Source organism: Pyxicephalus adspersus, chromosome 10, assembly GCF_032062135.1.
Source record: "Pyxicephalus adspersus chromosome 10, UCB_Pads_2.0, whole genome shotgun sequence".
In the NCBI taxonomy this organism is placed as follows: Eukaryota; Metazoa; Chordata; class Amphibia; order Anura; family Pyxicephalidae; genus Pyxicephalus; species Pyxicephalus adspersus.
Genome location: NC_092867.1, coordinates 207,897 through 235,631, shown reverse-complemented (window position 1 = coordinate 235,631; position 27,735 = coordinate 207,897). Strand labels below are relative to the sequence as shown.

Below are 27,735 nucleotides of genomic sequence, written 5' to 3'. Positions count from 1 at the left end.
CCCCGTCTCCTCAGACACATACATAGAAGGAGTTCTTGGGAAAAGAAGTTCTGGGAGTGTTTACATTCCCTTGCACTCATCTTTATTATACATTGGAAGGGATTCTGTATTTCAAAAGAAAGGTCGGTTAAGATTGGGATTTCAGCTCAGTACATTATTGTATCAGTCTGAGGGCCAGGATCCCCAGAAGTTACCAAAAGGCAAAAACTATAAAAATTACTTTTCTGCCCAGGTTTAGCCTAAGAAATTCTAGATGAGTAAAATCTTCATGAAGCAGAATCATAACATCTTGCGTTTTCTTCCGACATGAAACGCTAACATTTTTTACAAAAATAGTTAATCCATTTTAATGTAAGTCAGCTTTTCCTTGACTATGTCCTTCAGATACCTCCAATCAAAGCTCCAACATCATCCGTCTCACCTGACAGGGGGCCGTTTCTCCCGCTCAGAATCTGGATCGTTATCACCTCTGGACCATGCATTATCTTCGGAAACCTTTGATTCCCTCGGAGGACCCCAACTGTCTTCCCGAGCTTTTTCGCGCTCTCTCCAACCACCTGAAACAGATTCAGCAATAACCTTCATCACTCATTGCCTCAACCAGATTGCTGGCAACCTTCTGATGCCTTCAATCATAAGAACATTCCAGCATATCAAAGTATACCAAATACAACAGAACAGTCACATCCATACTGATCATCCTGTTAATGCTTTAAACCAATCATCCTTGTTTCCTATGGAGCTTGCTAGCAGTTCTTTGGGCGAGGAGTCATTTTTGCCTCCCAGGGTCCGGTAACAGGGTGGCTGCACACAGGTAAAGTCTGTGTATACCAATTATTGTAGAACCTCAACACCCCCTGCCTTCCAAGGTTCTCTGCACCTTAAGGCTTTTCTGAGAATTTTTAGGGAAGCGAACATTTGCTAAATAGTTCCTGGCAAAGGAATGCAAAGATTGATAAAAATAAACTTTAAAAATGGTGAGAAAACCACTGTGGAATTTGTCAGCAGCTCTCCATGTGAATTATCTTTGTGGATAGCAATTTTACACATTTGCATTTTATGTCATATCTTCCAACCTTAAACTTTATACCAATAAAAAAAACTTTATAGCAATACCATGGAATCGACTATTGTGGTCCATATATGCCAGAAATGGGAACAACATTGTGCTGATGTATTCAGCATTCAATTTCTTTTTTTTTTTGGATAGACAAAAGACAAAATGTTCATAAGACACTCGAGTTCTGCAACATTTTACCTGGTCGTGTAGAGCCATAAGGCTTCCAAGGAGTTAGTCCTCCATCATCACCACCTCGCCTTGGACCTCTCTCATCATCCCCTGCACGTCTAGGTCCCCTGTCATCTTCAGCGCTCCTCCATGAACTACGCTCATCATCTAAAACTCGCCGTGGCCCACGATCTTCTTCAAACCCTCTCCTGGGGGCACGGTCGTCGTCAAAGGTCCTCGTCAACGCCCCTTTTAGGGCCGCGGTCCTCGTCAATGCCCCTTTTAGGGCCGCGGTCCTCTTCTGCACCCCGCCATGATGTCCTGTCTTCATCCAAATCACGTTTGGGAGCTCTATCTTCAGTTTGCCCATGGCGAATGGGTAAATTATCTTCATCTTCATGAGTCTCTGTTTCCTTTCTAACATGTGGACCTTCATCTGGAATATCTTCCGAGTCATGTTTAGCTGGCTTTTCGGGTTCTTGTCCTCCCCGACGCCATTCCCTGAAACAGACATTATTTCAATATATTTTTGAATATTTCGATAGCAAGATACCCAAACTAAAAATCATTAACCTCCAAATTACCTATCAGGTGGTGGTTTGCGATCCTCCACCTCCCCACGTCTCCAGCCATCAGCCTCTCTGTCACCCCAACGTGAATCCTGTGAACAGACAAGTAAAGAATGTAAAGCTGGAAGAATAAAGTAACAGCAACAGAACAGCAGAAAAATAACACATAGAACCATAATAAAACTGGGTAAGTACATCAAATATTGACTTTCAGATTGATGTGGGAACAGATATTACCACACATGAAGTAATTCTGCAGGAAGATTGTATAATAACACACCTTCCTGAAGGAGTCATCACCCCCGCGCCGTTCCTCCTCACGACGACGCTCTCGCTCTTCAATCTCCAACTCTCTTTGGCGTTTCTTGCGCTCTTGTTCCTCCAGTTTCTTTATGCGCTCTTGGTATTCTTTTTCCTCAGCTTCTCGCTTTTCATTCTCAATCCGCTCTCGTTCCTCTCGTTCTGAAATAAGCAGGTTAGGTGTGACACTCTTATTCTGAGGTTTAACATGGCTTATGAAAGTAGATGTATAAACATGGCTATGTCCATATTGGCCATGCAGATCAGAAAGCACAGGACATACCTTTCTTCAGCTGTTCTTCCTGTTTCATTTGCTCCTCTTCCTCCTTATGTCTGTAATAGGCATTACGCCTCTCCTCCTTGCGCTGTCTCTTGCGTTCATCCAAGCGAGCTTTTCTTTCCTCAGCTAGTCGATCCTGGAAGTGTGTCAGTTTCTCCTGAGATTGCCAAGATTAGAACAGATTGTAAATTTCTACAATTTATATCACTATCCAGACAATGAGAAAGCAGAATATTCCTTACAATTAATCTCCCCCCTCTTCAATACCTAGCATCTTACAGAGCCCTTGCCAGGCCCTCAAGTATAAACCACAACCCCACCAAAATATTATATTATAAAAAATATCTTATTATACAGAATTATTAATCTAGATTTTTCCTAGCTGTTCCCAAAACTGAACCTGCCTCAGAAACAAAATGACAGAATTTATAACTGGCTACCATAAATCTAAAAATGAATACATTGCCTTACCTCGTACACTGAGCGACGGGCAGCCTTCAACTTTGAGACAAAAAGATCTCTGTCCTCCAACATCCGGGACATCCGATTCTTGTGCTCCACTGCCTTCTCCCGCTCCAGCAAGAGATTTGTAATCTATGGACAAAGTCTTCTATTAAACCAAGATTTTAACTTTTAGGACCCCTATATCCAGTGCTCACTTTCCCTATCCTATCCTCCTTTAGGAAAAAAAGTTCAAGACGGCAACCTGTCCCTCAAGGACACAAAACTTAACCAAAGTTAACTTGCATGGTCCTCAAGGGTTAATGTGGCACTGGAATGGAATTGATCATCAATGGCAGTGAGGAACAATTACGAACAGTGCACAATGAAAAGCTTCTAGAAAGTGTTTGCATACCCGTTCAGCCTCCTGCTGTTCCCACAGCTCCATATCACTGATCCTCTGCTCCTCATAGGCCTTCTTAATGAGAGGAATTTCCTCCAGCCGTTTAGCTCTCTCAAAATAGTCAATCTAGAGGAAGGAGACGAGAATTATACTCCAGCAAAATATACACACGAAAAAAAAAAAAAGTAAGGTGAAGCCAAACCTTCTTTTCCTGGTTCTTCAGGCGCTCCTGCAGCTCCTTCTTCTCTTTTTCAAGCTGCTCCACTTGTTTGGCCATGATGAAGTCTGGGTCTAACTCCTCCAGGTTCTGTAAAGGAAGCAGAGCAGAAGGGAGTTAGGATATTAGATCCATTGATCTCTATATTGTTACCCTTATCCCCTGTCCCCACAATTCCAGATACCCCACATACATCAACAACCCCTGTAAACTTGGTAACTTGTGTTTTTGACATGTACCTTTGAGCCCCCCTACATCACATCCCTCCCAGCCAGACCCCAACCCCCATCAATGCGATATACAACCTGTCTGTCCTCCCCCAATTCACACCTCTATACACCTCCCAACCACACATTTAATTCCTGTGGTTCTCTATGCACAGCCCCCACCATACAAATCTGTTTCTGCTCTGCCTTCCCAAAGCAGCTTGTTCATCTCTCTATATGGAGGGAGCTCTGTCTTACCTCTATATCGATGTCCTTGAAAGCTTTGGCTCCCAGTTCAGTTTTCTTGATCTGCTCGAGTCGCTCACGCACAGTCTTCTTCTTGATCTGCTCGTGTTCCTGGAGGATTCGTTCCTTTTCACGCTCTTTGGCTTCCTGTCGCAATCTCTCTTCTTCAGCTTTGCGCACTTTTTGCAATTCGGCTTCTCTCTGCTCCAGTTCTTCCTTCTCTCTTTGGATATTGAGATTCTCCAGGCGCTCTTTGCGTTCTTCGATGGTCTGTCGGCGAGCCAGGATACGCTGGTGTTCCTTTCTAGAATTCTTCAGGAAGGCAGTTATGGCCACCTGTTGCTGCTCCTCTTTTTCTTGCTGGTTGTAGAAAAGATTGAGAAATAAGTGGATCGGTTCATAAAACACCATATAGGGGACGGGCACACTAGACTGCCTTAGTAATGCTGCAAGGCTGTTACCCATAGCAACCAACCAGGCTCCTTGCCCAGAAAAAGATCTGATTTGTTGTTAGAGGCTCAACAGAGTTGGTAATAGAGTAAAAGTACCCCCTATTGGATTCATTGAATGCCCCATCAACCCAAATACAAAGTAAACACCACAGCTTGGAAAACTGAAGCCAAGTTTCAGCATATATTTTGCACTATTTTGAATTTTGTTTGGCTGTTCTATATTTTATTTTACTTGCTACACATGTGTAAATGCTGGTGAACATCTATAGGTCAGTAAATTATCCTACATCCCTACACACAGGATCACACAAACTGATACAAAGAAGCTGAATACATTCACAAAAAAGGAGGGAAGCAGAAAACAGATCTTCATTCTAGTGCTCCTGACTTTACTCATTCTATGGTTGTTCTGTGTCAGACAGCCAAGCCAATGGCATTTTAAAGCAGTAAGTAAAAACTGCCTCCATCTTTCTGTTCACAGAGATTGTAATTCTTTGGCAGGGATCTCCTAACAAAATTAGAAGGCTTTGGTGAATTCTATAGGAAGGCAACCATTCCAGTCCCAGATATCAGCTGTGGGGTTGTATCTGTGATCTGCACCGATGACATCCAGATCTGGCTGTATGATGCTTAAAGGTTCAGAGACTGCCATGGCAAATGTAAATAAAGGAGACTAATGGCACACTCACCAGGATATGGGCAGGCTTAATGCCTGCCACCGCCTTGGATAACACAGAAGACATGGCTGTCAGCTGGTTCCGGATCTGCTCAGATGGCATGTTCTGCAGGAACGGTCCCACTGGGGCATCCTCTCGTGCAGAGTAGTTCAGGTCTGAGCCAAAGCTTAGCGTGCGAGACGAGTGATCTATGCGAACCTGCGGAAAGACAACAATTACAGAGAATGTACTGTATGAGGGCAGACAGAGGGCCATGGGTTAGCCATGTATGAAGGGGACTGGCATTGCAACTACAACCAGTTACACTGCTAATTAACCTTCATTTTCATCTCGCACACCAGAAATAGCGACACTCAGCCAAGTACACCAAGAGCGCCAATGAGATGTGCCTGGAAGCCACCACCATGTGAAGACTGGAGACTTACCTGAAGGTCACAATGACGAGCGGCATCAACAATAGCTCTTTCCAGCATAAAGGCATCCACAAATGGAATCAGCGAGGTTAGACGTGAGAACTCGATGCTTTGATATATCTGAGCGACCTGGAAATGAAACAAACATTAACCCCATATCTTCTAGTACACAGAAGAGCAGATACACAAACGTAGGTACAAATGATTACCTGCTGCAGCAGACGGAGGATTGTGTTGTTCTGCAGCTGAGGAACATACTGCTGAAGTTCTGGCTCCTTCTCAGCCTGTTCTTTCACCCAGTCCAGAACCTGTTAATAGGGAGAAATTCACACTCTGCACACTGGAAGACAACACCCAAATACACAAGACAAACACCTTCATGTGTCTCTACCTTAGTAACACGGGCACAAAGCTTTAGAGGATGAAAATCCACCTCCAGCCAGTTGTAGAGCTCCTTCACCTCTGGAACCACATACTGAAGAACATTAAACCGGACCTAAGAAACAAGACAAAACTATCAACATTGTGCTGAAAGTACCAGACATCAATGGACCAAAATGAATGGCCACTGTCACTACACTACTACATGCCACAATGTCACTTTAACTATGAACTATGCATCACAAAGATCCCTGATAAATGTATGTACAAGGCCATAATCTCCAATTAATACATCCTGCAAAGTCCTCTCTCCACAGACCCAGCAACTCACCATGTCATTAATAAGGAAAACTCGAGTGGGTGGTGATTGCAGCCCCAGCAACGTGGCCAGGCGTCTTTGCTTTTCGACAATAATGCCATCCATGTCCAGAAGGCGAGCAATATCCGTGCGTTCTGGAGTTATGGGAATGGACAGCGTGGCCAGGAGAACTCTGGTGGACATCCTGAAAGAGAAGAATGAAAGAAATAAGCTGCAGCACAAGCAGGTCAGGAAGGGAACAGCCTGACAGTAGAAGGATCTATATGACAAAGAATGAGAGACCAGAGAAGGGAAAGGTTGGTAGGACAGCTCCGCCCTCAGGGCAGGAAATGTACAGCCGTTGTTATGATTACTGAACTCCAATACAGAGCACTTTTAATGGTTCCCAGACCCTGCAGAGATCTCTCAATCCAGTCTCATAGCAGTACATGTCGAAAGGTGACTGACAGCGTCAAGCATCACAGAAGCTGCACTGCTAATTTCCTTCCACCTTGATGTAGCACACAAGAGATATCCAGACTCCCACAGAGAGAGAGAAAGACAATGACGTGTGCCAGCCAGCATATAATGGGCTCACCAACCTCTGCATCTCCTCCTGGGTCAGATTTTTCCTCATCTCCCGGGATAGATGGTAAAGGCGATGTAGGGTGGAGGCGTGAAACAGGGTGTTCCCTGACTTCCAGAATACTGTGGAGACTTTGTTGTAATAATTAGCCATCAGCTGAGGTTTTGGAGGCTTCTTGGACAAAGCGAACAGTCCGTGAATATCCTCGACTGCTTTAAAAGCTTCTTAAAAAAAAAAAAAAAAAAAAAGAGCTTTCAGATCAGAGAGTCCATCATAAGCAGCAGGAAGGGGAAAGAGGAACCCAAACACACCTGCCAGAGTTCCATGCTGATGGCACTGTCCAGCTGGACCAGTCGGGTCTCTAGGTGCATGGATTGACTTTCTGGATTATTCAGATTAATAGCAGTGCTTTGATTGTGATGCCGCTGAATCTGACCCAAATGCATCCTCAAATTGTCACACAGTTTTCGAAACTCGGCCTTCCTTGTGTACAGCAGGCAGAACTTGAAAGCTGCAAAGAAACAGAACAGCTAGATCAGAAATAAACCTTACCAGACGCTCAACCTTTGAGTTGTTTCGTAAAAGATCCAGACATTGTCTGTACGATTCCCACAGAAACTTCACCCATGGTGTGAGGAGCAGCCTGTCCGTGCGGTCCTGAGTGTCTTCCCCACTTACAGCACTTAGAAGTACACTGCAAACATAAAATAGGAATTACAGAGCAAACTGAAACCCAACAGGCAAACCCACCAGCAACTGCAACCCTGCTGTACCTCTCCGGAGTCTGAATGTTATCCAAATCCTCAATGTCCAAGACCATCTGCTGTGAGGACTCCTTGGCTGCCTCTGTTCTCTCCTCCGCCAACTTGAGGTAGGCCCGAACCACATCTTCCAAAGACTTAATATTAACCTGTCCAACAACAAAACTCCCATTATTAACAACAATCATAGCTCAGAAATATACAATAGCGCTGTACATAGCCAACCATATCAGCCTCTGTAAACCGGAGATTACACTCTAGTGTCCCCCCCGACAGTCACACACTTTTATACACGTGCAAAGCTCTGTTATATACCGTAGTGCTGTACAGAGAACCCAGAGCTACATGATGATTTGAAACAGATGAGATCTTGCTGACACAGTGGCAGTCCGCAGAGAATTGAGTGTTTCATTTTTATGAACAAACATTTGGTGCAGCTGCAAACCAGTGATATACCCAGAATGGCGGAGCCTTTGTCTCCAGGGTGCGCTTGGGCCTTCTGTATCATTCAGCTCCATTGTACAACAAATGGTTTATCCAGCATTCCCGGTTACTATGAGTTCTGCCCTGTTTTACCCCCCCCCCCAGCTAAGTGGCCAGTTCCCCTCACCTGTTGGCAAATATTCTTGTACTGGTAGAGTCCTTCCTTAGCCAGGTGACTCTTGCGGAGATCCACACACAGCTCCAGGTATTTCAGCATAATTGGCTCGTGGATTTTCTGCCATGTTCGGTGCTTCTTACTCTTTATAACGTCGTACAAAACGTCCAACGCTGGCTGCTTCTTCCCGACTTCCAGAAACTCTGTGGAGACCCAAAACGTAAGGTTATTTCAGCGCTGCCCCATACGATGTGCCCAGCCCCCGCCGCCACGCGTTGTGCCCAACGCCCCCCCCTCTCTGCTACGCGATGTGCCCACGTGTCCCCAGCATCCATCTGGAGTACCTACATGAGACCCCAGTAGTACCTGCAGCACCCCTCCCCCATACATACATGACCTCGCTCCCTGTACCCCAATGTCCCCCTATAGTACTTCGCATGGACCCGTACCATATGTCCCCCATACGCCATCTACTGGCCCCCATCTATTACCCCCCATACGGTAGTGATTCGGCAGGAAACAGATCTAACACAAGTTGGCCCTGTAGGGCCCCGCACAGACAGTATGGAGGCCGCCATGACTCCGGCTGCTGTGTTATGAATTCCCGGGATAACAGCACCGGGCTACAGATGGACGGAGAGGGGTCCATAGGATCGCCGAATCTGTCCACGTGGTGGATCGTGTACTGACCGTTAGCCCTTTTCAGGGCGTTCTCGGGGCGCTGGAAATAGGCCGGCATGGCGGCGAATGATCGGACAACACGCCGGGAAAGAGAGAGAGGCGGCACTGGCGTGTAACGTCACTTCCCGTACTGAGACAACCCTGGGGGCGGGGAATCACGTCACTTCCTGTACTCAGGCACTTCCCAGAGGGTGGTGATTAGGTGGAGACGTCACTTCCGGGGGATCTGCCGCGCAACTTCCTCCACGTAGATACTCCCCCAGGGGCGGGCCAGACCGAGATGGCGGTGGAGGGACTGAGCAGCGTAGCCCTGATCGGTGAGGAAACGGCCGACCATCAGCGAATGTTGTGGGTGGAGAATCTGACACGATGAAGTGAGCTTCGTGTGTACTGTCGGTGTGCTGTGAGATATTGCTACCAATGAAATCTCTGCTGCCAGAAGGAGCTTCCTGGTGGGCGTGTACGATGACGTCAGCAATCAGCTGTGCTGCTTTTCCCGCCTATGAGAGAAAGACACACACCATTATCCCCGTGTATAAACCTTCATATCTTCCACACTGGTTGTCATGGAAAAGAAAAGTGTTCAGGGTGCGCCAGGGAGGTAAAAAGAAAGACATGTGGCCACAAACAAAATCATTTTCAGGGATATTAGGGACTATACCAAGCTTCAAACTGCGTGTTGGGAGCCCAGGGGTCCACTAATGAGCATCAGGGTGCTGCAAATTCGTCCAGTGCTGTGGTGCCCAAAGATAAACCCATCCACTCCAAAACTAAGGCTGCTGCTGCTTCCCCCTCCTCATGCCATGTCAGCACCGCTCACTACTGCCACCTGCAGCATGAGGTTACACATAGCTCCTCCCACATTTCTACCCATCATACCCAGTCACATAGCTCCTCCCTTATTTCTACCCATCATACCAGTCACATAGCTCCTCCCACATGTCTACCCATCATACCCAGTCACATAGCTCCGTCTACCCATCATACCCAGTCACATAGCTCCTCCCACATGTCTACCCATCATACCCAGTCACATAGCTCCTCCCACATGTCTACCCATCATACCCGGTCACATAGCTCCCCCCACATTTTTACCCATCATACCTGGTCACATAGCTCCCACAATTTCCCAGGGACAGGGTGTCATTGCATGGTGTAGTTTCTGGGAATGGGGGGGGTAAAAGCCCCCTTTTACCCCTTTCTCTAAAATGTAACAGTGCTGGCCGGGCAGATATTGCCCCACCACAGCACACAGACAATTGGCACTTAATATAGGGTCTCTGGTCTTATAATAACCCCCCTATATAATGAGAAAATACCCCTGATTGTTGTTAGGAATTTATGCTTGTGTTTGGTACCCTGAAAGGTTTATACACGGGAAGACACAGCTCCCATACTGCTGATAATGTCACTGAACACGCCCACACTAGGGGTAGCATTATTTCATCGTAAACTGCCACTAGAGGGCGCTCATGACTGCTATGAGGGAGAGGACGATGGGATACAACTGACCATACCTGACCCCCCCACCTTGTATCACCCCCACAAATGATCCTTTCCTCCCATACCAGACCCCTTCTCCATATATCCTCCATTGTATGACCCCCCTTGTATGAGGCTCCTCCCCCTTGTATGACCCCTTCCTCTCTTGTTCTCTTAGAGCAAGACTGGAATGGTGACACCCTTTGGGTTTGGTGTTACCCGTCCTTCACGGATGAGTTTCGGCAGCTTCTTCTCAGAAAATGTCGCCTGCAGGAGGAGGAGCAGCCTCTTTACAACTTCCTGTACGGGCAGAACCGGCGAACCTGGTACTACATAACCCCGGCTCAGGTAGATGGCAGTTCAGCACTAGATAAGGTAAGGTCCCCCTTCCCCCATTCTCTGCTGCCCCCCCCCCCATTCTCTGCTGCCCCCATCATGGCCGTCCTCTGACTCTTTTCTGTCCTCAGGTCACACACTTCTGTGTACTTCTCACAGCCAAGGACTTCAATCCGGAGAAGTACGCCGCCATTGGTCGAATTCTCAGCCGGTATGTGTGGCTTCTCCCAATGTGATTGGAGGGCGGACACTAAGGCGAAGCTCCAACCTCACCTAACATTTTTCTCTCTTAGAATCTATGGGAAGTTTGGCAGTCCGGTGCCCATGGTGGAGACTTACCTCTCCGTATTCACCAAGGGGACCTGTCAGAGCCAAGACAATGGCACCTTCCTGACCAGTGACTACGACCAACGCAATGCCTTGATGTCTGGATCTGTCAAAGGTGAGGCCACGCTCCACTGCACCCCAAAATGGGGCCCATAATCCATACCCGGCTTCCTGTGCAGAGGTGGGGACCTCCCTGACTACAGTTCTCATTGGGTGAATACTTGATGGGAGGGGCAGTGGAAGGCCATACTGGAAGGTCAGGTTTAGGGGCCATATTGGGGGGGGGGTTCAAATGGAGCCCATATTGGGAGGTGGGGCTCAGATGAAGGTTAGGTTGGGAGGAGGGGCTCAGGTGGCGGCTATATTGGGGGAGGGGCATACTGGACTCAGTTCCCGCCTCTCTTTTACAGATGTGGTGTTGCAGTTTAGGATGGAGTCTGTTATTCTTTACACGGCTCTGATGCTGAAGAAGCGAATTGTTGTTTATCACCCCAAAGTGGAGGCGGTGCTGGAATTTAGCAGGTACTCCCCCTACAGGCAGGGCACGGTGGTGAATGATTGGAGTATGGCCCTAAGACAAGGGGGAGGCTCTGGGCTGACGTTATTCTCCTTTTTAGATCTCTTCCGGCTCTGGTGTGGCATCGGCAAGATTGGTCGATTCTTCATCCGTATGTCCACCTGGTTCCCGAGGAGATCGACACTCTGAAATCTACCTCAGGTAAGACTAGAAGCCTGGGGGGTCATGTGGCCATATCACCTGACTGGGGGGGGGGGGCATGTGGTCATATCACCTGACTGGGGGGGGGTCATATCACCTGACTGGGAGGAGGCGGGGTCATCACCTGGCTGAATGAGTCAACTCACCCCCATTGGGGTCTCCTAATATCTCCTCTCTGCAGGTTATATCGCTGGATTTCATGAGGCCGCAGTCGCTAATCGCCCTGATCTGTACGACGTCTTTCTGAATCTGGAAGAGAACTCCGTCTCCATCTCCCACAGTGCCAAAGGTAAACCTTCTCCTTGGGGTCCCTCATACCCTGCACTGGGGGTTCCTCTTCCCCTACACATCTCCCCTCTGAGTCATGTAGGATAACTCCAGGCAGAAAGACATCCTCCATGTGAGGTGCCCGGCCATCTCTCGCACCCCATGCTTGTGATTGGCTCCCCCTCCTGCACTGCGATGCTTGGAATTAGTGTCACTATTTGTCTCCCCTGCAGAGGCGCTGACGATGGGTAAATTACACAAGGAATTTGGGCAGTTGATGGTGCAGTCAGCAGAGGATCCGGATAAAACGGAGGTTCAGGTGATTAAGGTAAGGCTTAGTCTACACGGACTGTTTCCCCAGCATTTTCCCGGAGGCTATTAAAGCCCGGTCTGAAGTCCCCATGCATGCATTTTTGAGCGTTATCCTAAACGTTGCTTGCAACATTTAAAAAATTAAAACGCTGGATAAACGCGGGAAACCGCTTGAAGCAGGACTTTGGACTCTGGAAGCCCCCTTTAATAAGGAGACTCCCAGATCTCCACCACCCCACCCTGGGGAATGAGTACAGGGGTACATAAATCTCCTTACTCATTCCCTGAAAGGGTTAAAATGTGTAAAGAAATTGGACGAGGCTTTAATGTCAAATTATTTTATTAATGTGTGTGTTTGTGTAATTAAACTTTTTTTTTTACAGGTTATCCCAATGACAGGAGGAGTTCCAGGGTTGCAATGAACAGAACCCTGGAAATCCTTCTGACAGTGAGGGATCGCAGGGCACTAGGGGTTAAATGAGGACAAGCCTCTCCATTCACCCCTACTGCTCTGTGATTGGCTGAGAAATAGGAAACCCTGATGACACCTCAAGCATCATCAGGATTTCCCTTTCCCAGCCAATCAGGGAGCAGAGCAATCAGCAGAGCCTTACTTTGCTGACAGCTCTGCTCCCCGGATCGCTCCCGCAGCCCTAGAGGAGCTGTTACATGTATTACACATACAGAACACGTCACAGCTCCTCCAGGGCTATGAGTCGGGTCAGATTACCCACGGTGTCCCCTTTAGTTTTCTCTTTACTCTTGCAGGATATCAGTGTGAAGAGCAGAGAGATTTTGTCTTTATTGTGCTCAGTCAGCCAGCAGAGCGGCGACAAACTGACCGTAAACCTGGAGCAGCTGCGGCAGAAGAAATTTCCTCCGGCTACAGAGAATTTCCTGATGCACCTGGCTGCGGCTGAGCAAATGTTACTGACCTGACGGGAGCAGCGGCCATCTTTGTATCCCAGCTGGGTGGAGTTGCCTTTTCTATTGCACCAGAGAATCCCAGAAATTTACTTACCAGCAGGGGCGCTGCTTGTGTATGAGTGAATATAATGACTATAATAAAACATTCCCCAATACATTCACCCATATTCTATATATCCAGGAAAAGGGGGGAGCAGAGAGATCTGGGGAAGGAGGTGATCCGGTATAGTGTGGGGATCCATTATAGCAGAGAGATCGGGGGGGGGGGGGGGGATCCGCTATAGCGGGGAGATCTGGGTGATGCGGAGGGACGGGGATGATAGCCGGGGAGGGAGGTAAAGTTCTCGCGTGTGGTGTGTGAATGTCTCCCAAGCATTGTGTAGCAGTTTTTTGCAGCAATTGCCTCCCCCTCCCCCCCTGTAATGGGGCTATTGCTGAGCTTTGTAGTGCCACACATCTAGAGCTGAAACTTAACTTTCTTGCTTCTATCTGGATAAGCACCAGATGTGGGTGAATGGGTGAATGGGTGAATGGGTGAATCCCCCCCCCCCCCCCCACTATACATAACAAGGAATATACCAATGATACAATGCTGTTTCTCATATTTATGCCCTAAGAATGAAATATTACCCCGGAAAGAGTTCATTGGTTGAATTCATCCTTTGCAAGGCCTCATCTTTGCCCTGGCTACAGCTTTATTATTGAGTGAAAAGTTTCACCTGACTTTTGTCTTTCCAGACTTGAACAAACAAAACCAATCACTTGGGGCCCTCTCCTTCTTTATAGAATATTACAATTTGCACTCTGCGGAGAGGTTCCGTCAATTTGTTGATCGGTAATCTAACATAAAGAAAAAGTTTTATTGGAGGTGAAATGATCCCGGAATGAGGAGGGCCAGGGAAAGGGATTTGCAGTCACATGATCACAAGTTCACCAATCAGGTCAGTAGTTCCATAAGGTGAGAATCCCTCCAATCAGAGTCCACGATGGTAGAAAAGTTCTGAGTCTGATGTTTTCTCTTTGAGTTCAGCTTCCAGGTCGTCTCTATTAATCTGAAACACAACATGGAGATCAGAATGAAGAGAACAAACCCTCCAAATTATTGGAGGGGGAGGGGGGGTGGCCCCTGGTAACCATCAGGTGGAATGGGGCCCCATGGTATACAGGGTGACCCTTGCATGGCCCCTCTGATCCATAGAATAGGATCTCTTTCAGTCTGGGTGGGACCAGGAGCATTGTAGGGGCCACGCGGTTTCCTCCTATTATTAAGCAGGATTTATATAGCGCCAACATAGTACGCAGCGCTGCACATGGGGAAATTGTCTGCCATCAGATTTCTCTATTTCTGTGTTCTGAGATTCTCTGAATCCATCATGATATACTAACATTCACCTCTTTTCTAGGTACATTCACCTCACTAGGTGCTTCCCTCAGGTTCACAGCAGCTGTGTGAGTGGCCGATGGTTCTTTGTATTTGTTGGGATTATTCACCTGGAATATTCACGCTGTTCTGTTAGATGCCCAGTTGTGTCCTGAATGCTGTAGTCACTGTCACAGAGGGGCACGGGGGTCACCCCGCTGGGGGCAGCCGAGGGGCACATGGTCACCCCGCTGGGGGCAGCCAAGGGGTACGGGGGTCACACATAAAGTTGGATTTGGGATCTTTTCCTTTGGGTTGCCCTGGGACTTACCTTCCCTTGCTGGGGAAATAACCCAAACGATATCGGAGTCATTATTCCGAAGGTCAGAGCACCAATCAGAAGTTTAATAATAGTAAAAATCCCCGGATTGTGGAGCATATGAGGGGATCTATGGGGGGTAAAAAGACAAAATTCCCTGATAAAACAGATGGGGCAAATATAACATATACTACCCGAGACAAAGGACAATCTGCACCACAAGCTGTCCTAAATTATAATCTGCATTCCCAAAGGTCTCCGTGTCCATTCTGCCCTTTGGGGGCACTTACCGTCTCACCAATGAGGGGGTAAGTGCTGTGACACCGCATAGGAAGGCTCTGGACAGCGCTGTCTCCTTCACTGCCTGGAAGACACGACGCCATGGTTAAAGGGGCACTCCAGGACAAAACACTTCATATTCATCTGGCTAAGGTCTACTTGCACTCTGTCCCTCCTTCACCTGATAATTTGCCCCCCCTCCCCTCCCTTTTTACCTTTTTTCCAGCTTCGGGAGACACCCCAACAACATTTCCTGCTCCATCCATAACCTGAATTCCGCCGCTCATCTCAAAACTTCTCACGAGAAAAACATTTAGGGCGCCCAGTAATGCTGCAGATGTAAGTCACATGATCAGTACCAACATTTACCCATGGGGGGCGCCTATGGGAAGATGGCCATTAATGTACTCACCAAAGAGAGGGGGGGGGAGAATTCTGTGAATGAAATTTTGTGTTATTGGTCCGCTGAGATTTAGCCTATTCGCAAAGTAGATGGGCAGAGTCTGCAGGAGACAAGATTGTGACCCATCTGTGTAGCGCATATCTCCACCATACGCCATAGCATAGTACGTAGATTACCTGAGGACAAACACTTACCCCAACACATGCCACATACAGGGCGGATCCAGACAGATACAAGGGATTCTGGGACAGCGATTGCTGGGTCTGTAGGGAACAGAAGTCACATATCACCCCATAAATCTGAACCCCTCCAACATTCCCCCGGGCCCACACTGACCTTCACTGAGAGATTGCTGTTCATCACTGTGAATCCAACATTGTATGACTGGAAGAGAATCTACAGCACACGGCACATGTTACACGTATGTAAAAGTATTCTGGGATCACACAAAACTATGAGAATCATCTTACCTGAGGGATGAATGCAGATATCACCCCCCGATGGGGCATTAATGTGCCCACCACCTGGGAACACACAGAGGGGACATCAGCCTGGGCATAGGGACACCTTCATGTCTATATAAACACGTCTGTACTTACCAATGGAGCCCCCACTACAAAGAGCCCTGGCAGACAGGAGGTTACAAGGCAGAGGGGAGCACGCAGCAGGATTCTGCGACCGGCTCAGTGCTGGATGACTCCGCTCTGGGATTTTTTCTGGTACAGATGGTCCATGGTAGATACTTACCTGGCGGTCTGAAGATGGTGGGGATGATGGTGCCGGTATCGGGGTGCACGGACACCTGGACATGGGGGATATGAAGCAAATCTTTGGAGAGCTTAGCAATATACAGACAATATTTAGTACCCCGCACCAATTACCATAGTGACCCCATATGGGTGAAAACTGAAGTGTCTGACAACTTCCCTTACAGCAACCAATCACAGACAGACCTGCCTGGATATCTGAACAATGATTGGTAGGGACAGACTTACCTGTCAGTCTCTCTGCTCTCTTCTCCTCGCAGGAGCTGCTTTCAGCAAATCCAATAACAATCTTTTGTGTTTTAAAATGTAGAAATTCCAAGATGACAATGCTAGAATTCATCACATTGTGAAAGAGGGACTCTGGGACATCACATTCACCCAAAGATTGCCCACCACAGACTCTGAACCCCAGGGAGAATCTTTGGAATGTGCTTGAGATGTATAATTAATCGTAAACCCATAATAATTCCAGTATGGCACCCAAGTTCATATATTGGCCAGAAAAAGTTTAATAACCAGTTCTCCTTTATATTTCATACATTACCAGAGACAGGCCATCAAGATAAAAGCTTCATACAACTCAAAGGAACGCTCAACGCGTTTCGCAGACAGAAAATTCTGGAAGCAAAATATTGTGGGAAACGCGTCAGACTTTGCCTGTCTCCAGCATACTTATGGTAATGAAATATAAAGGACAACTGTTTAATATATTTGTATTTCTCCCATCATCAATACAAAACCTGGGGGGGGGGGTGATTATAGAAATGATATCACACTAAATCTGTACTGTGATCAAAGCTAATGAGCTCCACCAAATATTACAGTGTGAGGTCTCACTATAGAGATCTGATTGGAGGAAAGATATCTTCTATCACAAGGCCTTTCCTATAGATCATGGAGGGGGAAATAATAAAGGTGACTCACCTGAACCAACCTCCGCGCCTCCATTACCTGCACAGAGAAAACAAAGAGTCAGCATCATGTTACCTGGCCACCCTGCACTAATATCAGTATCACGTGACCCAACCACTCCGCACCATTATCAGTATCACGTGACCCAACCACTCCGCACCATTATCAGTATCACGTGACCCAACCACTCCGCACCATTATCAGTATCATGTGACCTGACCTACCTGCACTATTATCAGTATCATGTGATCCGACCAGTCCGCACTATTATCAGTATCATGTGACCCAACCACCCAGCACTATTATCGGTATCATGTGACCCAACCACCCAGCACTATTATCGGTATTATGTGACCTGACCTACCGGCACCATTATCAGTATCATGTGACCCATTACTATTATTAGTATCTGTGTAACATGTAGGTGATCTCAGCAGTGTTGGTACCTTCTCATCCTGGTCGTCACTCTTCTTTTCTTGTGTCTCCAGCAGTTTTTGCCGCATCTTTATTTCTGCCTGGAACAGAAAACAGGAAGTGAGGGCAAATCTGAAATACAATAAAGGAGCCTCCTGGGTGGGGTCATGACAGTCAGGTGGCTCCTCCCCATTGTACTATGTACACAACTAAGCATGTGCGGAGCCAAGACAGACAAAGCCCCTCCCCTTTATGCTTGTTGGACAGCTTAGGACTGGGTGACGCCATGAACACTTACATTTGATGCCAGTAACAGGGGGAGATCCAGAGCATCGTGCCAGTAGGAACATCGCTGCAGGAGAGACTGACAACACACAATAATTATTCTTTACTTTACAGACTCCCAATGATGGTCACATGACCACGGCAAAGCAGATTCATCCAGTTTATTGGATAGGTAAATCACATGACACCAACAGGCACCAGGGTACAATGGTTGTGTGTGTCACCCGCTCCCCCATGATCTCAGGTATCCTTAGGGGGTGGCAGCGGGCACTTGGCAGGGACATTCTTTTCTCCAAAACACAACATAGGGTCAGCTAGGTGAATAGATAGAATAGTGGGTGAATATGTTCCCCCAGTGAGGAGCAGTCAGAGGGCGCATGGGGACCCCGGCCTACCATGAGTGTCAGACCTGGAGCAGTGAAAGACGGTATCTGAGATGGGGTGAGAAGATGTATACAACTGGAGGAGAATATATTACTATGGGGTGTTTATGATATGGGGTGTGTGTATTTGGGGTGTTTAATTTTAGTATATGTAATATGGGGTGTGTATGATATAAGGTGTATATAACATTGGTGAATACTTTTGGGGTGTAGGTAATATACAGTGTTTGTATTTGGAGTATATATAATATAGGGTTTATATATTTGGGTATAGATAACATAGGGTATATATATTTGGGGTGTTCATAAGATGGGGTGTATTAGGATATATATATGGGGTGTAGGTAATATACAGTGTTAATATTTGGGGTGTATATATTATGGGGTGTAGGTAATATAGGGTGTATATATTTGGGGTGTAGGTAATATAGCGTGTAGATATTTGGGGTGTATATAATATGGGGTGTAGGTAATATAAGGTGCATATATTTGGGGTGTATATAATATGGGGTGTAGGTAATATGGGGTGTATATATTATAGGGTGTAGGTAATATAGGGTGTATATATTTGAAGTGCATTCAACATGTGTGTATAAATTTTGGGTGTATATACCATGGGTGTATATAATATGGGGTGTAGGTAATATAGGTTGTAAATATTTGGGGTGTATATACCATAGGAGTATATATTTGAGGTGTATATGACAGGGTGTATACATTTGGGGTGTAGGTAATATGAGGTATATATAATATGGAGTGTAGGTAATATGGGGTGTATATATTATGGGTGTTGGTAATATGGGGTGTATATATTATGGGGTGTATATAATATAGGTTGTAGGTAATATGGGGTGTATATATGATAGGGTGTAGTTAATATGGGGTGTATATATTATAGGCTGTTGGTAATATGGGATGTATATATTATGGGGTGGAGGTAATATAGGGTGTATATATTATGGGGTATAGGTAATATGGTGTGTATGTAATAAAGGGTGTAAATATTTGGGGTGTAGGTAATATGGGGTGTATATATATTGGGGTGTAGGTAATATGGGGTGTATATATTATGGGGTGTAGGTAATATAGGGTGTATATATTTGGGGTGTAGGTAATATGGGGTGTATATATTATGGGGTGTAGGTAATATGGGGTGTATATATTATAGGGTGTAGGTAATATGGGGTGTATATATTTGGGGTGTAGGTAATATAGTATGTATATATTACGGGTGTATATATTTTGAGGTGTAAATATTTTAGGGTGTAAGTAATATGGGGTGTATATATTATGGGGTGTAGTTAATATAGGGTGTAGGTAATATGGGGTGTATATAATATAGGGTGTAGGTAATATGCGGTGTATATATTATAGGGTGTAGGTAATATGGGGTGTATATATTATGGGGTGTAGGAAATATGGGGTGTATATATTATAGGGCGTAGGTAATATGGGGTGTATATATTTAGGGTGTAGGTAATATGGGGTGTATATATTATAGGGTGTAGGTAATATGGGGTGTAAATATTACGGGTGTATATATTTTAGGGTGTATATATTATAGGGTGTAAGTAATATGGGGTATATATAATATGGGGTGTATATATTATAGAGTGTAGGTAATATGGGGTGTATATATCATGGGGTGTAGGTAATATGGGGTGTATATATTATGGGGTGTTGGTAATATGGGGTGTATATATTATAGGGTGTAGGTAATATGGGGTGTATATATTTGGGGTGTAGGTAATATCGGGTTTATATATTTGGGGTGTAGGTAATATGGGGTATATATATTATGGGGTATAGGTAATATGGGGTGTATATATTTGGAGTGTAGGTAATATAGGGTGTATATAATATAGGGTGTAAGTAAAAGGGGTGTATATATTATTGGGTGTAGTTAATATAGGGTGTAGGTAATTTGGGGTGTATATAAAATAGGGTGTAGGTAATATGGGCTGTATAAATTACGGGGTGTAGGTAATATAGGGTGTATATATTATGGGGTGTAGGTAATATAGGGTGTATATATTATAGGGTGTAGGTAATATGGGGTGAAGGTAATATGGGGTGTATATATTATAGGGTGTAGGTAATATGGGGTGTATATATTATAGGGTGTTGGCAATATGGGGTTTATATATTATGGGGTGTTGGCAATATGGGGTTTTGGTAATATAGGGTGTAGGTAATATAGGGTGTATATATTTGGGGTGTAGATTATGGGGTTTAGGTAATATGGAGTGTATATATTTGGGGTGTAGGTTATATGGAGTGTATATATTTGGAGTACAGGTAATATAGGGTGTATATATTATAGGGTGTAAGTAATATGGGGTGTATATATTATGGGGTGTAGTTAATATAGGGTGTAGGTAATATGAGGTGTAAATATCATGGGGTGTAGGTAATATGGGTTGTATATATTATAGGGTGTAGGTAATATGGGGTGTATATATTATGGGGTATAGGTAATATGGGGTGTATATATGTGGGGTGTAGGTAATATGGGGTGTATATATTATAGGGTGTAGGTAATTTGGGGTGTATATATTATAGGGTGTAGGTAATATGGGGTGTATATATTATGGGTGTAGGTAATATGGGGTGTATATATTATAGGGTATAGGTAATATGGGGTGTATAAATTATAGGGTGTAGGTAATATGGGGTATATGTATTACGGGGTGTAGGTAATATATGGTGTAATTTGGGCTGTATATATTATAGGGTGTAGGTAATATGGGGTGTATATATTATGGGTTGTAGGTAATATGGTGTGTATATATTTGGGGTATAGGTAATATGGGGTGTATATATTATAGGGTGTAGGTAATATGGGGTGTATATATTATGGGGTGTTGGCAATATGGGGTTTTGGTAATATGGGGTGTAGGTAATATAGGGTGTATATATTTGGGGTGTAGATTATGGGGTGTAGGTAATATGGAGTGTATATATTTGGGGTGTAGGTAATATGGGGTGTAAATATTATGGGGTGTAGGTAATATGGGTTGTATATATTATAGGGTGTAGGTAATATGGGGTGTATATATGTAGGGTGTAGGTAATATGGGGTGTATATATTATAGGGTATAGGTAATATGGGGTGTATATATTATAGGGTGTAGGTAATATGGGGTGTATAACTTTGGGGTGTAGTTAATATGGGGTGTATATATTACTTGGTGTAGGTAATATGGGGTGTATATATTATAGGGTTTAGGTAATATGGGGTGTAGGTAATATAGGGTGTAGGTAATTTGGGGTGTATATATTATAGGGTGTAGGTAATATGGGGTGTATATATTACGGGGTGTAGGTAATATGGGGTGTATATATTTGAGGTGTAGGTAATATGGGGTGTATATATTTGGAGTGTAGGTAATATAGGGTGTATATATTATAGGGTGTAAGTAATATGGGGTGTATATATTAGGGGGTGTAGGTGATATGGGGTGTAAATATCATGGGGTGTATATATTATAGGGTGTAGGTAATATGGGGTGTATGTATTATAGGGTGTAGGTAATATAGCGTGTAAATATTTGGGGTGTAGGTAATATGGGGTGTATAATATTTTATATATATAAAGATTCCTATTGGTTGCTTCCAAGCAGACCCCGCCCCCTCTTACACGCCCGCACATTGGAATGATCAGTCCACACACAATAGGAGGGTTTAAGAAGTTTATTGTACAATCCTTTATACACCAGGGAACTTGTGGGGGTCTCCCACCCCAGCACAGGCACCGCGGTCAGTAATAGGGGCGGGGGTTTCAGTTGACTTTATTGAAATATTCTTTGGATCCCTCTGGACTCGGTTTGATCTGGAGGAGAGAAGACTCATTATTATTATTATTATTATTCCTAGTAGAGGGAGGGGCCTACACAGAGCAACAACCAATCCCATGCACAGAAACATCTGTATAATAAATATCTCTGCAAGAAACACTTTGATAAATTCCAAGCCCCTCCCCCCCAGCCGGGTCATGTGATTACAGGGCCCTCATGGATAGGACAAGTACAGCCCCCCTCCAGATTGGTCAGTTACAGGTGGGGCAGATAATAAGGATTCTAATGAGAAATATAGGAGGAATGGACTGGTGGATCCCCTGAAAACATTTCAAAAGCATTTCCAGGAATGGGATTGGTTGTTGCAGGTCAGTACACACAATCACAGGCAGGGGGCAGTGATCTCCCCAGGAAGGATCCGGAATACTGACTGTAGGGGAATGGGGCGTCCAATTGGCTGGGCAAACCTCACCATGGCTCTCCACAAACTGAAAGGCTTTCACCAACCTCAGAGTCTCCTCCACACTTCTGCCCACGGGAAGGTCGTTCACACTCATGTGCCGCACTATTCCGTTAGGATCGATGATGAAAAGACCCCTGGAAGACAAAGAATCTCCTAAACCTGGGGCAGATCCCTGTGTACATCCAGGCTCATTAGTTACACAGCTACGCTACCAAACAAGAATACCCCGAGGACAGTATGAATGAAGGCAGTACACCCCCTCCCACCCACAAGAGGGCGCAATGATAAGATTGGGAGGCAGTGACTACTCACAGATTGAGGGGCTCCCACTATGGCCGACCTGCTTGGTATACTAACCTACCTATCCTGAGAGGGGCATAAGGGAAGGACACTGGGGAGATAAAAAAGCAATATGGGGGGAGGGGGGGCTCTATAAAAGGCATACCGGTAGGTAATACCCACCTGAGCCATGTACAGAGTACGGGGAATGCGGGACCCACCTGAGCCATGTACAGTACGGGGAACAGTACGGGGAATACGGGACCCACCTGAGCCATGTACAGTGTACGGGGAATCCCCCCCCCCCTCCCACCCTTCAGGATGTACTCACAAGTCTAATGGGTAGAAGAACAGCACCAGGTATTTCCCCTTGAAGTCATCTAGACTTAATTCCTTGAACTCTCCATTGACAACAGCTGTGCCCTTGAAGTGTGGAGCATGCTGGGTGACAGAAGGGAAGAGGCGCCAGGAAGCTAGAAGAGAGTGGTATGTGGGTACCAAGCTATACAGTCACCATATACTGAAGGGGGTATCCGCTGCATCAACTGGTGCCCAACAATAATTGACAATATTAATGAGGGGAGGAGTTATACAGGCCAGGTGATTTCATCATTTCTCCTTTTCATTAAACACACCATGGATATAATTATACACATTTATTTTGTTGCCATTTCTGTTGGATACCGCCTCATTTTATGCCTTAGGTTTATATATTCCAGTTAAAGCATTTTCATTTTTAAGGTTTATAAATGAGTACATAGAAAAAGGTACTATGCAGCAGCAATGTGGAATAGGAATGAAGAGGGTAAGTATCAGACAGGTGCTGTCCATCAGATGCATTGATTAATCAGTAAGTGTGGCGCCCTCTATTGGCAGTTCGCCAGTCTGTAGCATTCAGGTGTGTGTTAGCACAATGCCAAGGAGGAAAGAGATTAGCAATGTTCTCTGAGAAGGAATGGTTGTTGCCCATCAATTTGGGAAGGGTTGGAGGGCCAAACAATGTGAAGTCAATCATTCTACAGGGAGAAAGATTATTCACAAGTGGGAAACATTCATGACCGTTGTCAGTCTTCCCAGGAGTGAACCCCCCAGAAAATGCACTTTCAGACCAAACTGTGAAATGCTCAGAGAAATCCCCAAGAGCTCCATCTCAGACTCTACACGCCTCAGTTAGCATGTTACAGTTCATGTCAGGATGATTAGAAAACATAGAACACGTATAGTTTGTATGGAAGGGGTTTTAGGAGAAATCCTCTTCTTTAGAAAAGTAATATGGGGGCACAACTTAGACTTCTGGAACAATGTCCTCTGGACAGAGGAGATCACAATGGAGATGTTTGGCCATAAAACACAGGTTAAAACCAAACACAGCATATCAGCTCAAACACCTCCTACCAACTGTGAAGAATGGTGGTGGAGGGGAATGATTTCCATAAGGATGTGAGAGATAAAATCATCCAGGAAATGATGATGTCAGTTATTGCTGCTAAAGGGGCTTCTACAAGGTATTGGATCATAGGATGTACTTAGTTATTCACACATGGTTTTTTCATAAACAAATGGCATAGTGGGATCGGTTGTGTTGTGAGAGCCGTATTTTTGGTTACATAAAACTTTGCACTTTCTTTTTCTCATGACAGGTGAGCTGCATTATGGGAAATGTTATTATGGGAAATAGATTATTCTATGCCAAGAATCAGTAGGAGGTCAGCGTACTAAAGGTGGAGATCTGGTTATATGTGGTGGTATAACTTTATTATTAGGACAAATAGAATGCTCAGAAAGCCCAATTTACTGGTTACATGGTAGCAGGGAATACCAGTCCTGGGGTTTTGCACCTTTCGGCCTTCCTATATATCTTGTGTGCCTGGTGCTCATCCTGGATCTCTCCTCGCTGGGTCCCTAAAATTCCCATGTAAGCCAGGCCCAGTGTTTTCTTTTTGTCAGATTATTGTTTATCTGCTCTTTGTTACTACAGGTTGACAATCTAAAATCCGGCCATCGATAATCCGGTTCCTTCAGTTTCCCGGCATGAATTGCGGATCACATTTTCAATACAGGGACTGCAGTTCACTGTTTGGCCACTAATGTTTTGATGGCACTGTTCACCAGAAACAACTCTTCTTGCTTGTTACACTAAATACACAATAAGACGTCCCTGCTGCCTGCACTCCGGAACTGTGCCAGATGTCTGCGGGTGCTGCCAGAGGAAGGCTGTGTGTGGAGGTAAGTATAAAATAAAATCCTGAATTTTTGCTAATCCCGCACTCCTCAGGTCCGGAGGTTGTCGGATTTTGTGATTGTCAACCTGTAATATATTACTGTGCTCTTATCCAACACTGCTTGTGTAGCGCCCCCTGGCTGCCGATTCACCGAGCACTCTTCAGCATTCTACCATGGACTTGTTTTTGCTCTCTGGGCCTGTTCATGACCTGGCCCAATCATGGAGGTCACTGTAACGACTGCCGTTGCCTCTTTAAGGCAGCAAATTGCTAAATTGCCAAAATTTGCTGTCACCAAGGAAAATGTTTTTTAAAAGAGATCTGTGATGTAGGATACCAGGCTTTATGCCCATAGCCATTGGAATGGTACAAGGATGGCACCACTACAGACTCCGACACATGCACCGATATCGAGGTTTCCTCGACCAATCTTTATAGAATTATAAACTTTCCCGGGCCTAAAGCTTTGCTCCCAAGTATTGTAACAAACATTTCCAGCTGAGTTCGTCAAGAGATCGCAGAAGAAAGAACGTTGTGTTAGACAAGCCTCAATGCAATGACAACAATAAATGATAATTTCCCCCTAATTTCCCCCACAGAGTTGGGACTGGGGGCAAGAATACCATTTGGTATATAAGAGCTCAATGTAAGAAAGGATGAAAATTTAGAGAAGGGTTTCAATATATTCTCTATGTCCCGTGCAGGGCCACACGTTGCATCCGTCCATTGACTACAGAGAAAGAAATAAAATCAATATCTGCTCCCCGATCTGCTGGAAATTTACTAAACCTTTGTAGGTCACAGGCCCACATTCATCTCCGAGACCAATGGAAGACTAGAACAACATTCGGGCATTATCATGCCATTCTGCCCTTGTCATCCTCGGTGATATTTTGCATTGTCTTTTAGTTGCCCCGCTATTGGTTCCCATTCACCGGCACATTCATTCCATGCTTGATCTCCGATTCATCAGTAAGAATTTTTCCATTGACATCAGAAGATTATCTTTGCTGCAATGATATTTTTATTGGATTTCTTTGTGCCGGGTTTTTGCACATTTATGTATCTCTTGCCTTTGTTATAACATTGATTCCTAATCTTTCCGGCACCATTTCTATTTCAGTATCCTTATTGTCATTCATCCACATCATTAAGCAAGGCAATTCATTTACTGAACAGCTTCACATTGAATTTGTGTGTGAATTTGTAGACATGTGAATGTAACATTGACATTTGTTAATCTGCATGTGTGTTCTGAATGTGGCTTCAATACTTAGCAGAACCAGTATGCAGATCTGGACTTCACATGTAATGCTGCAAATACGTCATAAAACATGAGATGGCCCAGCATTCCTACAACCTGTCACTGGTAGAAGCCCTTGTATTGCACTCAGGTTACCCAATGACATCAGTGTGTTATATATTTATAATTATATATAATGTCTTGTAGAGAAGAAATATTATAACTTGTGTGACAAGCAGCCAATTGGGAGATTCCTCTTCCGCCAGTTCTGCCAGACGCAGCTAGAGCTCCAATGTCTCATCGACTTCCTAGACACTGTGGTAAGATAAAATATACGGCAGATGGAAAGTATCTGGGGGGGGACTACCCAAATGTACACCCCCATCGGTCACTTGTTAATACCACCTCAATGTAATTTGCCCCATAGCACTAATATGGGGGCATCATACTCATCTTACCCCCCATCCACAGTCCCTCCATCACATCCCTCTTACCCCCCATCCACAGTCCCTCCATCTTATTTTTGTCAGGCAGACCGGCATGTTCCCCGCCAGCCGCTATTTTCCTGTTTGCCCCAGGCTGCATTTTGGGCCGATATTTGGACGGTTCCTCACCTTGAGGTTGTGCTGGCAGTGTTGGCAGCTTGGGATCCCGCACATGTGAATTGCAAAGACTTGAATGGAAAGGAATCAGGAAAAGTATCATTTTATATATAAAGTACAAATAAATAAAGGGGGATTCCTAAATATTCTCAGGAGTTTGGTTTTATGGACAAATGTCAGATGTTCTATTGGAAATACAGTAACTCCCTACTGCTAATGAATCTCCTACATAAGGTGATAGTTACTACCCCACTGGGGGCAAAACATTTTAGAATACTCCCAGACTTCCTGACTGCAAACAATTTTGTGTCACCTCACAGTCTGGGAATGGTAAAAAGATCAGGAATGGGAATAAGGAAGAGGGGATAAGTTTCATCCAAATACAAATAATAGTTGTGGGGGACAAATGTTACTCCTTGTGATAGAATAGACCATACGCTAATGAAGGCACAAAATGCCTCGGCAGTGTGAATCCTTGGGACCAATGATATCGGGTGGAGCAGTCATTTTGTGTGGTTGTGGTAATGGGAAATGATTGGTCAGGATAACCTATGACTACTAATACCCACCTCACGTCAGATGAGGTAAAACCCACCAAAAGCCAAACCTTGTGAAGGATTCTAGCTCACATGATACGTTTGGGGGAACTCTGAGTTTTATTGGAAATATCACGGATTGTATTGTATGTGCCGGTGTGTTCAGCCTGCTAAATATTGGAGACAACCTTCTCCATCCATCCCCCCTTCCCCAAGCATGGATGTAGCTCCGGTTAGCTAGTTGTGTCTTCAGTGAAATATTTGGTGGCTGCACCACAAGAATGTTCAGGGCTGATTTAGGCTGCGCTCCTACCAAGGCGAATGAATTATCTGGAAATGATATCTCTATATGATATATATTAGAT

General features: G+C 45.1%; 4 protein-coding genes and 2 non-coding genes across 7 annotated transcripts in view; 1 reads left to right on the top strand and 5 right to left on the bottom strand.

Moving 5' to 3' along the window:
- EIF3A (eukaryotic translation initiation factor 3 subunit A) overlaps nucleotides 1-8,900 on the bottom strand; it is a 10,105-nt gene extending 1,205 nt beyond the window's left edge. Inside the window, 21 exon segments of the mRNA XM_072425017.1 lie at nucleotides 422-557; nucleotides 1,259-1,461; nucleotides 1,463-1,729; nucleotides 1,813-1,889; nucleotides 2,078-2,259; nucleotides 2,381-2,534; nucleotides 2,849-2,971; nucleotides 3,234-3,347; nucleotides 3,424-3,528; nucleotides 3,903-4,250; nucleotides 5,032-5,217; nucleotides 5,445-5,561; nucleotides 5,642-5,740; nucleotides 5,824-5,928; nucleotides 6,145-6,316; nucleotides 6,714-6,918; nucleotides 7,005-7,230; nucleotides 7,232-7,391; nucleotides 7,471-7,607; nucleotides 8,069-8,259; nucleotides 8,747-8,900. Of these exon segments, the coding sequence (XP_072281118.1) occupies nucleotides 422-557; nucleotides 1,259-1,461; nucleotides 1,463-1,729; nucleotides 1,813-1,889; nucleotides 2,078-2,259; nucleotides 2,381-2,534; nucleotides 2,849-2,971; nucleotides 3,234-3,347; nucleotides 3,424-3,528; nucleotides 3,903-4,250; nucleotides 5,032-5,217; nucleotides 5,445-5,561; nucleotides 5,642-5,740; nucleotides 5,824-5,928; nucleotides 6,145-6,316; nucleotides 6,714-6,918; nucleotides 7,005-7,230; nucleotides 7,232-7,391; nucleotides 7,471-7,607; nucleotides 8,069-8,259; nucleotides 8,747-8,795 (3,356 nt within the window). The 5' untranslated portion in view covers nucleotides 8,796-8,900.
- On the bottom strand, nucleotides 3,082-3,202 carry LOC140340184 (small nucleolar RNA SNORA54). Its single transcript, XR_011922615.1, has one exon. It is a non-coding gene; the product is annotated as a small nucleolar RNA SNORA54 (small nucleolar RNA).
- Nucleotides 5,282-5,410, bottom strand: LOC140340183 (small nucleolar RNA SNORA19). Its single transcript, XR_011922614.1, has one exon. It is a non-coding gene; the product is annotated as a small nucleolar RNA SNORA19 (small nucleolar RNA).
- A 10-nt stretch (nucleotides 8,901-8,910) lies between the features above and the next one.
- On the top strand, nucleotides 8,911-13,263 carry DENND10 (DENN domain containing 10). 2 transcript variants are annotated; one of them, XM_072425015.1, is made up of 9 exons: nucleotides 8,911-9,054; nucleotides 10,398-10,594; nucleotides 10,687-10,766; nucleotides 10,849-10,997; nucleotides 11,293-11,404; nucleotides 11,500-11,600; nucleotides 11,782-11,889; nucleotides 12,101-12,195; nucleotides 12,948-13,263. In XM_072425015.1, exons 1-9 carry the CDS (start codon nucleotides 9,018-9,020, stop codon nucleotides 13,116-13,118), a joined length of 1,050 nt encoding a protein of 349 aa, XP_072281116.1. In that variant the 5' UTR covers nucleotides 8,911-9,017; the 3' UTR covers nucleotides 13,119-13,263. The 2 variants fall into 2 exon arrangements, with proteins under 2 accessions (XP_072281116.1, XP_072281114.1); XM_072425013.1 differs by lacking the exon at nucleotides 8,911-9,054 and adding an exon at nucleotides 9,188-9,338.
- A 484-nt stretch (nucleotides 13,264-13,747) lies between these two features.
- Nucleotides 13,748-17,919, bottom strand: SFXN4 (sideroflexin 4). The gene is made up of 13 exons (XM_072425016.1): nucleotides 17,859-17,919; nucleotides 17,593-17,661; nucleotides 17,159-17,185; nucleotides 16,215-16,269; nucleotides 16,067-16,092; nucleotides 15,938-15,991; nucleotides 15,804-15,863; nucleotides 15,662-15,730; nucleotides 15,477-15,567; nucleotides 15,280-15,395; nucleotides 15,076-15,149; nucleotides 14,798-14,915; nucleotides 13,748-14,158 (listed from the first exon to the last, which is right to left on the bottom strand). Exons 2-13 carry the CDS (start codon nucleotides 17,647-17,649, stop codon nucleotides 14,081-14,083), a joined length of 825 nt encoding a protein of 274 aa, XP_072281117.1. The 5' UTR covers nucleotides 17,650-17,661; nucleotides 17,859-17,919; the 3' UTR covers nucleotides 13,748-14,080.
- A 3,987-nt stretch (nucleotides 17,920-21,906) lies between these two features.
- On the bottom strand, nucleotides 21,907-23,274 carry PRDX3 (peroxiredoxin 3; the record flags this gene model as incomplete). Its single annotated transcript, XM_072424747.1, has 3 exons — nucleotides 21,907-22,060; nucleotides 22,457-22,691; nucleotides 23,099-23,274. Coding segments are annotated over 3 exons (462 nt in total), but the record flags the coding sequence as incomplete, so codon positions are not given.
- Nucleotides 23,275-27,735: the final 4,461 nt, after the last annotated feature.